General features: G+C 46.0%; 1 protein-coding gene across 2 annotated transcripts in view; it reads left to right on the top strand.

The window, feature by feature from the left end:
• Nucleotides 1-11,808, top strand: part of ARHGEF38 (Rho guanine nucleotide exchange factor 38) — a 56,962-nt gene extending 45,154 nt beyond the window's left edge. The window contains exons 11-14 of one of the 2 annotated variants that reach the window (XM_081876806.1): nt 891-1,031; nt 4,567-4,765; nt 5,876-6,150; nt 7,932-11,808. In XM_081876806.1, coding sequence (XP_081732932.1) covers nt 891-1,031; nt 4,567-4,765; nt 5,876-6,150; nt 7,932-8,117 — 801 coding nt within the window. In that variant the 3' untranslated portion in view covers nt 8,118-11,808. The remainder of the gene's footprint in view (nt 1-890; nt 1,032-4,566; nt 4,766-5,875; nt 6,151-7,931) is intronic. The other variant, XM_081876807.1, reaches the window with a different exon arrangement.
• The last annotated feature ends 296 nt before the right edge of the window (nt 11,809-12,104 follow it).

Here is a 12,104-nt window from a genome sequence, read left to right as displayed (position 1 = left end):
AACTATAGCTTAGCTTAATGAGCATAATATCTCTCCTGATTTGCACCCTCCCTCCCTCCCCTCTCTCATTCTCTAGCATGGCTGCAAGGAAGAGTTTAGAAGATTCTGCTTCCACTTGTGATTAACCACAGTTTGTTGTGTCAGTCAGTCTTGGGAAACTCCGGTTAATTTTAACATCTACAAGTTTCCAAAAAGTCAGCTGCACAGTTCTGGGTTTGTGTAATGTATCAGGCTATGGTTAAAAGCAGAAACGAAAGCTGCCGAACCCCCATTAGCCATAGGGGAGAGGGAAGCATGGAAGCTTTTGAGGTGGGCTTATTCATATCTTGCTGAACTAAGGATGGGGAACCTATGGGCCTCCAGATGTAATTGGATTCCAACTCCTTGTCATTCCCATGCTGCGCCAAGGCCAATGGGAATTGGAGGCCAATGGCTCAAGGGATAGCTAGATATAAAATAAAGGATATTTGCTTTCGTATAAAGGATAATAAAGGATATCATCTAGACTAGGGTAGTCTTTTTTTACCCATGGGAGAAGATAGCTCAGCTGGTAATTTCAGGGTGATGGGTTCAAGCCCCATGTTAGGCAAAAAAAGTCCTTCATTGCAGAGTGTTGGACTAGATGGTCTTCTTGGTCCCTTCCAACTCTACAATCCTATGATTCTATGTGTTGTTCACATCAAAAATTCAGCATTGTGTCTGCAGAAAGTCAAGGGGTACAACAGGAAAGGCTTTCCCTGCTTAGCTTCTGCTAGAAGCCCCACCATGGGAAAAAGCAGTGGCGCTGTTCTAAGCCTGCCGAATCAGAACCAGCATTATGTATATATACTCCCCGATCCATCACAGCTTGTGACTAATCATGTAAACTTGAACCTCTTTTGAACTTACAGCTGTCATCTCCAAGCATCAGCGAAGTTCAGCACCAGGTGCTCGAAGACATACACAGTCTGAATTTTGTCAAAGAAAACAACAGCATAAATTTCATTGAGAGAAAGCTGAGCTTTGAAAAAAAGAAGCCAACCCCTCTCCAGGTTTGTAGGATACATTTGACAGGAGTCCCCGTTGGAAGTTTGGGAACTAGGAAAAACAAAATGCCGGGCAGAGAAGTAAATATATAGAAACCACATTTTTATTGCCAATTGAATCTACTGAAAGCTAAATGTCTTTAGCTTCCCTTCCAACCCTATTCCTTCACCCATGCACTGTTAAGGCCCCAATCCAACTATGCATTTTTACCTGGGAGTAAGTCCCGTTTGAGTTGTTACAAACTACTGCTGTGTCAACAACAGTAGTTGACTGGGCTGAATGTCAGTTTCAACTGTCTTAACTTTCTGTGGGCTGTTCTACTGTCTACTTTCAATACATGAATATGTACTCTTTATCTGTTAAATCAGCAGTCATTTGTTTTGGAAAGAAAAGACTAATCTTGTTTATAAACTTGAGATATGAGTCTTGGATTATGCATGGCAGGAATGGGAAAGTTGTGGTCCTTCAGACAATGTTGGACTCCTATTTCCATCAGTGCCAGCCAACATGTCCAATGGCAACAGATGATGGGAGTTGTAGTCCAAAGATATGGACAAGGGCATGGATTCCCCATTCCTCATGTATAGAGTCAAGAGCTCCAAAGGACTTGGCTTGTGGTTAAGGATTTGCATTTAGTGCTCATTGAAATCTGTGGGATTTGAAATCCATGGGTCATGACTAACGTTTCCCATTGATTTAAATGTTCATTTTAGTCTAGATCCAAAGTTTTGTTGAGTTTTAACAGGACTTAACTTCCAGGAGGTATGCATAAAGGGCAGGACTAACAAAAGGGCTAACAAAGCCCTGCACAGGGTTTTCTGCTTGCACAACAAATAACAACTTGTGGGAATTGTTGTTGTGTTGCTGTTGTTGGCACCCATCGGTCTCAATAGACAATGGAGTTTGCCTTCAGGGGGAAGTCAAATTGCTGTGTTAGCAGCACCAAAGTGACCTCCCTGGGGAGCAAGCAGGTCCTGGGCTTCCCAGACAACAAGACCGCTCTCTCAGCCTCGCTGATGTGGTCCAAAGGAAAGCAGAGAAATACAGCTTGGGGGAGTAGCTGGCATTAATCAGGGGAAAGGCACAAGGATCAGGAGTTAATCACTCTTTTCTGAAGGATCATGCTCCCAATCTGAACTGGGTATCTCTCTGTTATTAACATTGGGCAGGGGGCAGAAATGCATGGGATCTCTCTAATTGCACCTAGCCTGGTCCAGAACTCCAAAAAAGTGTGCCTAGCAATGCATTCCTCTGAAAGCAAACGCCACCCTGTACCATTCCTCTCCGAATCACGCTTGACATTTCATTCCACAGCCCTTGGCAATGCCATTGTCATAAGCTCCTCTTTGATTTGTGCATATTCAGTCCGCAGACACATTTCCCACTAAACATCTGTATAGCAATTCTAATCTTCTGATGTATTTTTTTATTATTACACAGGAAACCTTTAAATGCCTTTCATAGTGATGGCAGGTGATTTTATTATTATTATTTTTTTAAAAAAAAGAAGTGCTGGGATTTAGACGTGTCTAGTGCACAATGTCGCCAAGAGCTGTGTAGAAGTCCTGCTTGTCCTCTATCGGTAACTTCCCATTCCATATCTAAAACAGCATAATCCGTGGATTACTGGTTTCTCAAGCCTTGTGATGTTACACGTCCCTGTCACTTTTGTGCGGGGTGACTTCAAAATGCTTCCCGTTAATTGACACCGACACTGATAAGTGCATTAAGATGGGAGGCGAAGGCAAATTTCCTCTACATGACTATTCATAGAGGATTAATCTTACAGCCGTCAAAGTAAAACACACAGGTACCTCAGACTATCTGCCATGTACAATAAGCCTCTGTTCGCTGCAGCAATTTGTACACAGCTTTACCCTGTGAATTTAATGCTATGGCACTGCAATCTGCCCAATAGTTCATGGTTAACAATGAGCCCAGCAGCTGATTTCCACAAAAACCCTACTTACACAAACAGTTTACTCACATAGGCATTGTTAGATCGGGCCTGTCTTCTACGAAATGACAAATCACTGTGTGCAAGCAGTTATTTTCCCAGGTCAGTGGAAATTAGCATGAAACTAGGCATGATGTTAAAGTGTACTTAAAAATATATATTGAATAGCATTCCCTGGGGGGAGCTGATAACTAGCAGGGGTTAGAGCAGGTGGGGAAGGGAAGTTTAACCCTTCCTTCCCATACTACCAATGGAGGGTTTCAGCCCTGTGAAAATAGCTTCAAATGAGTGTTTTTTGTCAGGACTTTGAAAAAGAGTCAAACCATTTTCCACATGTGCTGCATCCTTTTTTTTAATTATCAACACACCCAGTGACCACTATCTGCATTTTTTAAAGAAGCATGTGTGTTAAATACAAAGGGGCACTGAATGCTGTATGTGGTTTGGCCATGGCTTTGTGATGAAATAAGCAAGAGTATTCCAATAGGCAACATGCTAGATTTAGACATGGGTTACCAAGATTCAAATACCTATTCAGATACTGAATTTAGATACTTACGGTAAAGGTAAAGGTAAAGGGACCCCTGACCATTAAGTCTAGTCGTGGCCGACTCTGGGGTTGCGGCGCTCATCTCGCTTTATTGGCCGAGGGAGCCGGCGTACAGCTTCCGGGTCATGTGGCCAGCATGACTAAGCCGCTTCTGGCAAACCAGAGCAGCACACGGAAACACCATTTACCTTCCCGCCAGAGCGGTACCTCTTTATCTACTTGCACTGGAGAAGAGCCTGGAGAAGAGGAGGTTAATAGCCTGGAGAAGAGGAGGTTAAGGGGTGATATGATAGCCATGTTCACATAGGATGTCACATAGAGGAGGGAGAAAGGTTGTTTTCTGGTGCTCCAGAGAAGCGGACACGGAGCAATGGTTCCAAACTACAAGATTGGACTGCAAGATTCCACCTAAACATTAGGAAGAACTTCCTCACAGTAAGAGCTGTTCGACAGTGGAATTTGCTGCCAAGGAGTGTGGTGGAGTCTCCTGCTTTGGAGGTCTTTAAGCAGAGGCTTGACAACCATATGTCAGGAGTGCTCTGCTGGTGTTTCCTGCTTGGCAGGGGGTTGGACTCGATGGCGCTTGTGGTCTCTTCCAAATCTATGATTCTATGATTCACTTTGAGGTGCTTTCAAACTTCTAGGTTGGCAGGAGCAGGGACCGAGCAACGGGAGCTCATCCCGTTGCGGGGATTCAAACTGCCAACCTTCCGATTGGCAAGTCCTAGGCTCTGTGGTTTAACCCACAGCACCACCCGCGTCCCTAGATACTTACGGACTCACTGTTAAAACTGTGGTTTTGGAAGACAGTATTAATGGGCTACAAGTGATCGCCAGAGAAGAAGAGGAGATATTGAATAATACCGACTTGCCAAGGGAGTGTGAGGGGGATTGATTGGGAAAGTGAGTGAGACAGAGATTGTCATATATGGTGGAGAAAAGAGAAGCAGGGATGTTGATATACCCTGAATATGCTTTCCTATGGCATTGCAATTGAAAGTATGTCTCAAGCTGGGTTTTGTTTTGTTTCCAGCCTGAATTTCCACGGCAGACTGAAAGCCACAGGTCCGTGATACTCTCCACATACAACTCAGACTTGCTGTACCAAGCCAAGCGCAAATGCAACGCCACTCAGGAGTTTGATATTGATCTCTACGAAGGAGAATTGGTGGCTGTCGTGGAACGAAAGGATCCTTTTGGAAGTACTGGCAGATGGCTTGTCGACACTGGAAGTAAGTCCTCAGGCACATTCATCACAATATTGGATTTCCTTTGGCTGTGATGGTTATTAAATATGGACGCAACAGCCCTGTGATCTCAGCCTTCACGTTATGCCACAATGACTTCTCTCAGAGGTTGCGAGTAGTATTCCAGCCTGCCCTGTGAGCAGGTCATGGCTCACATCACAAGTACCTAACCTAGCATAAGTGACATTATCCTGAGTAAGGATTTGGCGCTGCTGGTGCAAAACAGAGCAACTTCCAACATGGTGGAGTTTACGAAAACACATAAGCTGTTCTTAATTTATATTCTATCCTGCTTGTACTGAGTTTCTGAATTGCAGAATTCTGGTCTTTAACTTGCAGTATATATTTTAAGGAAGTGTGTGTGTGTGTGTGTGTGTGTGTGTGTGTGTGTGTGTATCTTCATGTTTTAAATAACATTCTAAAAATACCCCAGGCTGAAGTCAAATACAAAAGAAAAAAGAAAATTAAAATGCACATTTTATAGTAGCACAGATAACATAACTAAATAAGTTATCTAAGATATCCTCTTAAACATCAATATAAGCTAGAACAACTGATGTATTGGGCGCCATAACAACTATTAGCAGATCCAAAATACAAAAATCCAACCAGTGTCAGCTACCAAATAGACAATCATGTATTTATAGGTAGCGGTTACATTCCCACTCGGCAGCTATCTCTCCTACTTACATGGAATAGGGCATCACCCACAATATTTCCTCCTTCACTTCCAAAGGCTAAAGCAACAAAAAAGGAGGTGTCACTCTTGCCCTCTTCATGACCCCAAAGGGCCAACCCCCTTTTTTTGTTACCCCTTCTGTGTCACCCAACCCAGAGTGGCCTGCCACACCACAACAACACTACTTGTAAGACTAGGGACCGCCAGTGACTTCTGCCCAGCCTCACTGGGGGGATTATGGACCAGACTAGGTACAATGAGAGAACATGGTGGGTAACAGAAACCAAGTGGTCTCCCCACTGTTTCCATACTCCTTATTGGTGGCAAGCCTTTCTTTGCTTTTTATGAAGGGCAGAAGGACTGAGAAGCAGGGAAGCACATCCTAATTTCTTTAAATTTTCCTCCTCCCTCCCTAGTTTCAAAAGGATACGTTTACTCCTCCTTCCTGAAGCCCTACAATCCAGCGAAGGCACAAAAGGAGGCTTCAGATGCCAGTTTCTGTGACGGCGACTTTGATAACATCAGCCTTTTTGTCTCCGTGAGGCAAGTGGATGACGGCAGCACAAAACCCGCAGGGCAGCACAAGAGAAGCGGAAGCAGCTCTTCCTACAATAGCCTGTGTGAAAAGGCAACTATTAATGGGACAGAGGTGGATTGCTTCTACGGAGTGGACGACCAAGATGTAAGCATCGTGAGTTCACCTTCATTCCCCTCCTCCTTGTAGCTGCTTTCTCACCTGTTCTCTCCAGGCGTGTGAGCAGCAAGGAGAAGACACACAAATGAGTAGTGGCAAGGAGGTGGGCCTACTCAGAGAATCTTCAGAAGGGGTGTGGCTTGGTGGAAGAGCATCCATCTCATATGCAGAAGGTCTGAGGTTCAGTCACTGGCATTGCCAGGTCAGACTGGAGAGGGCCCCAGCTTCCAGTCAGTGTGAATAATGCTAAGCTAGACAGTGTAAGTCAGTTTGTCCTACTTTGCCCAAAGACCTATCCAAAGGTCATAGTATTATAGCATCATAGAATGCATAGAGTCCAACCACCTGCAATGCAGAAATGTCAACTAAAGCATCCATGACAGATGGCCACCCAACCTCTGCTTAAAAGCCTCCGAAGAAGGAAAGTCCCCAACCTCCTGAGGGAGACCATTTCACTGTCGAACAGCTCTTACTGTCAGAAAGGTTTTTTTCTGTTGTCCCTTGCTGTGGTGAGAGGAAGAGCATGTCAAAGGAAGCTTTAGATTTGAAGAAGACTATGTCAAACTTAGAGGGATGCGGGTGGCACTGTGGGTTAAACCACAGAGCCTAGGGCTTGCTGATCAGAAGGTCGGTGGTTCGAATCCCTGTGACAGGGTGAGCTCCCATTGCTCGGTCCCAGCTCCTGCCAACCTAGCAGTTCGAAAGCACAAAGTGCAAGTAGATAAATAGGTACTGCTCCGGTGGGAAGGTAAACGGCGTTTCCGTGTGCTGCTCTGGTTCGCCAGAAGCGGCTTAGTCATGCTGGCCACATGACCCGGAAGCTGTACGCCGGCTCCCTCGGCCAATAAAGCGAGATGAGCACTGCAACCCCAGAGTCAGTCACGACTGGACCTAATGGTGAAGGGTCCCTTTTACCTATGTCAAACTTAGCAGCAGCCCATAGGAAAGATTCTAAAGTTGTGAAGTGGTGCTTCTGGAAACTGTGAGGCCCTATCATGCTGCCCAGGGTCTGAACTAGGAACTCTGAGGCTACCCACCTGGATTCGAGAATCATGGGACTGAAGATCATCTAGTACAACCCACTGCACTGCAGGAATATACAGCTGTCCCATATAGGGGATCAAACCTGCAGCTTTGGCACCAGGCTCTAGCCAACTGAGCTACCCCGCTGATAGCATAGCACAGGTGCCACCCTGGTCTCCTTTGGGAGGATGGACAGGCTAGAAATGTAACCAGCAAATAAGAAAAATAAGAAGTTCTCTCTTGCCTGCTGTTTGCCTTTCTGCATCAAGGTTAGCCAGTGGGGTGCCCTCCAGATGTTGGCCATTCTGCCTGGGGTTGATGGGACAGCCAATATTTGTAATTGGGCAACATCTGGATGACATCACATTGGCTGTCCCTGGTTTGCAAACACGCTTGTGTTTATGGAAGGAGTGCTGCATATCATCATAGCATGTAAGAGTTGCTTATATCCCAGGTTTCTGACAGGAGACATTACCAGCCATACCTGTGACCTTCTGCATGACTAGCAGATGCTCTCCCACTGACCTGCCACCTTTCCCATTGGTGGTGTATACATACCATACCTTTAAAGCACATGGCTTTCCTCAAAGGATCCTGAGAACTGCAGTCCAGCCCTCACAGCACCCCTAATAAATGACAGTCCCTGAGATTCTTTGGGGGGAGCTATGTGCTTTTAATGTGTGTATGTAGCCATCGTATGCTGAAAGAGCAGCTAGGACCGAAAAGACATTTTCTCTTTTGTTTCTCCCTCTCAGACATTTTATGCGGTTCATGCATTTCAAGCAAGGAGCCACCAGGAGCTCAGCCTTCAAGAGTACCAGCGAGTTCGGATCCTTCGTTTTTCTGACCTGAGCGGCAACAAGGAATGGTGGTTAGCAGAAGCGAAAGGACAAAAGGGATACGTGCCAGCAAATTACCTTGGGAAGATGACTTACGCGTAAACATCGGAAATACTTACAACACCTAATTCTCTGAAACGTCAGAGGCAAAAGTCTTCCGTTTTGCTCTGGTCTGCTCAAAAATTCATTGGTAAATCAAGAGCTGAAGGAGGTATTTAAAACAAAGAAAAAACTGTTTCCAGTCATTGTCCTGAATTGCTTGCATCCTTTCACTTTGCCACACTGCTTTTGTTGGAATCTCCCCTGGTGTATGGAGAGCCCGTGTGGCATCGTGGTTAGAATGTTTGACTAGGACCTGGAGAGACCAGGGTTCAAGTCCCCAGTCGGCCATGAAGCTCACTGAGTGTCCTTGGGCCAGTCACTGCCTTTCAGCCAAATCTACCTCGAAGGGTGGTTGTGCATCAGGGCTGTGTCAGGTGTGTGTGCAGGAGCCAGGCCCTGTGACCGATAGGACTTTGCAGGACTGGGGCCTTCCTAAGTTTGTTCTGAAGAGGCAAGGCACGGCCTCACAGGTAAAGCCGATTGGTAACTCACAGCACCTGGTGGCAAGAGCTGGGAAGGGATATAAGGTCAGCATTTCCCTTCGGCTCTTTGCCACAGCAACACACTTCCTGCCTTGCTGTGTTTGGCTTCTTGACTTCCTGCTTCTTGATCCTCGGACCTTTGACTTCTAAACTCCTTGCTTCTTGACTCCCGGCTCTCCAACCCTCGGACTCTTGGCTTCCTGACTCCTGGCTTCTGGACCTCCGTTCCTGCTCCCACCCCGCCATCTTGCCCCCTGTCCTGACGTCCCCTGCCTGGACTTTGATCGCCCGTAAGCCGGACCGTGACAAGCTGGCTCAGACACAGGTCAGCACTCAAGCACAGAGATGAGTTTAATTCTTCCTTCAAGAAAACAGCAAACAAGGCAGAGAAGCTTCAAGGCAGGGCCAGCTTCCATAGCAGTTGCCAGGACCAGAGGCATAGCAAGGTCAGGTGGTACCCAGCACGAATTTTTTTTGCCCCCCCCCCCCATTGATGGCTTGGGGTAGTCTTGGGAGTCGCAGGCGGGTAGTGCGCCGAAAGTCACCCCGGGGCGAGCCACCCGCCTACGACTCCCAAGCCTCCCCCCCAAGCTGTCAAAATGAAGGCATAGCCGTGCAGCTCCCCGCTTCCCCCAATGGCTCAGGGTAGACTTGGGAGTCGCGGGCAGGTGGCACACCAAATGTTACCCCCCTCAGTGATGACACCCAGGGCGATCTGCCCCCTTGCTCCCTTACTACGCCTCTGGCCAGGACAGACGGTTCCTGCTTCCATCTTCCCCCCCAAGACCCCTCCTCCTCTGGAGGCTGCCCACGTAGATGTAAACCATGGCGAGAGGGAATTCTTGCTCATTGTTCAGCCATAGTTCTTTGTGTCCTTGGTGATAAGCAGGGATGACAACCGAACACAGTAGGGCAGGCAATCTCCCAGGGAGCTTCAAGTGCTGAGTCTGAACTGCTTTCTGCCCTTGGCTCTTCCCTCTTGCTCAAGCCTGTTGCTTCTTCAGTGGCCCACCATTCTCCCCCCACCTTCATCTTCTGACCTGTCCTTAGTGTCGTCGTCCCGTGCTCTGACCCTTCCTCTCTAGAGGGGGTACGCAAGCTGGTACTGCTCTCCATTTCTCGTCACCCAGCTAGTCCTTGAGGTTGTGGGGATTAAATTAGGTGGTAAAGAACCTAACACATGCCACCATGTGCGCCTTGGAGAAAAAGATGGGATATAAATGCAATAAATTACTAAGTAAATAATCATCCACATAAGAGCAAGCACCGTGATCTGAGGTCAACAACTCTGTCTTCCCCAGCCTGCTCTCATCCTAGCTAGGGCTGGTGGGTGGGCACTAGGCTGATGAAGATTGCATTAACTCATATATGAGACTCACCAGGGGCCCTTGGCCAATAGTATTTCTCAGCCTAACCTGGATAAGGGGAACTTGTTGCACTCCAGGTGTAGCTGATCTACAGCTCCCAAGATCCATGGCAATTGGCTGTAATGGTTGGGGCTAATAGGAGTTTAAGTCCAAAAATATCTGAAGGGCCGCAGGTCCCCAACCCCTGGCCTAGCTCTTCCCCCAGAGTTGTCTTGCAATCTCCAAAAAATGGTTAAAATCTAAGGAGATGCAGCTTGGTGTGGGGCGGAGGGGAATCCCACAAAAAAATTATGTCTTCCACACTAGCTTGATTCTGATGGTTTGCAGCAAGTTGCTTACTGCATTCCAAGTAGACTTTTCAAAAAATTAGCTAGGGGTAGCGTAGTAGTAGCATGTGCCCTTTTTATCTCTGAAATAAAAGTAAAATGCACAAAATAAAATTATGAAGTTCCCTCACCTATACCTGTTATTTTTGCTGGAGAAGTATTCAGTGCCACGTTCCTGTGTGAATTTAGCTGGGAGAAAGACATGTTGAAAACCGTGGGACTTATCTTTGAGTAGACATGCCTAGGATTTTCTGTACAGCTGGAAATCTAAACACACTTAATGGTGGGAGTAAGCGCCATTGAATGTAGACTTGCTTCTTAGTAAATGTGCTCAGGATTGGGCTATAAACATCCCTAGTGCCCTATTTAATGTGCCTGCAACATGGCAGAAGATAAGTATTCCAGACATTTAGTGCATGGCACCAATTTGATTGCCTCGTGATAAGAAAGAATACATTGGGCCCCTAAAAGAGTTTTGGATTTTGGCTTTTAAAAATTATTATTTTTTACTAACTGTGTCTGTTGTCTCTTAACACACGGAAGGCTGCTTTGGGGAAAGCCTATCATGCATTTAAGCATTTGCAGTTTCTATAATAAACAGAATGCTCACACCAATGTTTTTGCAGTGACAGTGAAATTCAGCAGACTAGAAAACAAACATGGCTTTGTAAATAATGCTACCTGTCTTTCAGATTGAGAAATGGGGGTGGAATGAAGTATCTGCTTGATGCTGTCCCGCTTTTCTGTATCTTAATGGGGATTATGAAGCTTAAAAGCCCTATGTGGTTGAGTTGAAAACCCTTATCTGTTGCACTGTCTTTTGTTTATATACCAAATGGTTCGTAATGAAGAAAGCATTCCTTTGCTGAAAGGCTCCCCGCACCGTTTATGGTACGCTTTACATTTCAAAATGGGATGAAGCAGTTTTCCCTTCCTCCAGCAGTCACTGAACGGTGTGCAAAGGACTGAACTCACACACTGATGAAGCTCTGGAGGCCAAGAAGAAACAGTTGGGCCGACAATTTGATATTGTTTTTATTGTATTTATCGGCGGGGGGTTTTGAGACCCTGAAAGGGTATAAATGTTATCTGTGACAGAGAGTTATTTTCAGGATTTCATTTTTGAGGTGTTGAAATATGATATTTAAAGTCTCTAGTTTCCAGGCACTTGTCATGTTAAAAATGTTTAGCTCAAGCCAGAAATAAAGATCCACAAGCCATTTGATGTGCCATTACCTACTAGGTGTCAGATTAAGGAGGAATGAAGGACAGTTGTTTCAGCTAGATTTGTTAAAGATGCATAAGGAATTCTATTCCAACTCAATTTCATTTAAGTAGAATCCTAAGGAGTTGGTTGCCAACCATTGACAATGGAGTCTAGAATGTGTTTATGTTTCAAGTATTCACTCTTATGGTGGGCTTGAATGAAACATATCATATAGTATACCTAGTTGAACGTATTTATTTTCTTATAAAAGCAGATGAATTCAGCAAATAAATCCAGATTCAGTGTGTAGACTCTGGGAATTACTGTGCTATAAGCCCAGGGATCAGCAAGGTTTACCTTGCCCGGGCCTGTTCACTGCCGTGGAGCCCCCTTCATGGGCCAGATCGTGGGTGTGTGATTTCCGTCGTCTGCCCAGACACAATTTCCGGCGCCGCGGAAACGAGTCACCGCACGGCGCTGGTATAGAACAGCGCGCAGGAACTTCCTGAGCGGGTGGCTCGTTTCTGGGGTGGCTTGTGGGCCTGCAAAATTACTCCTGTGGGCCGCTTGTGGCCCATGGGTCTTAGGTTGCCGACCCCTGCTAA

The sequence above is a fragment of the Podarcis erhardii genome, assembly GCF_964252035.2.
Source record: "Podarcis erhardii genome assembly, chromosome: 9".
Taxonomy (NCBI): domain Eukaryota; kingdom Metazoa; phylum Chordata; class Lepidosauria; order Squamata; family Lacertidae; genus Podarcis; species Podarcis erhardii.
Note: the sequence above shows the minus strand (reverse complement) of the source record. Positions and strands in the feature narration are given on the sequence as shown.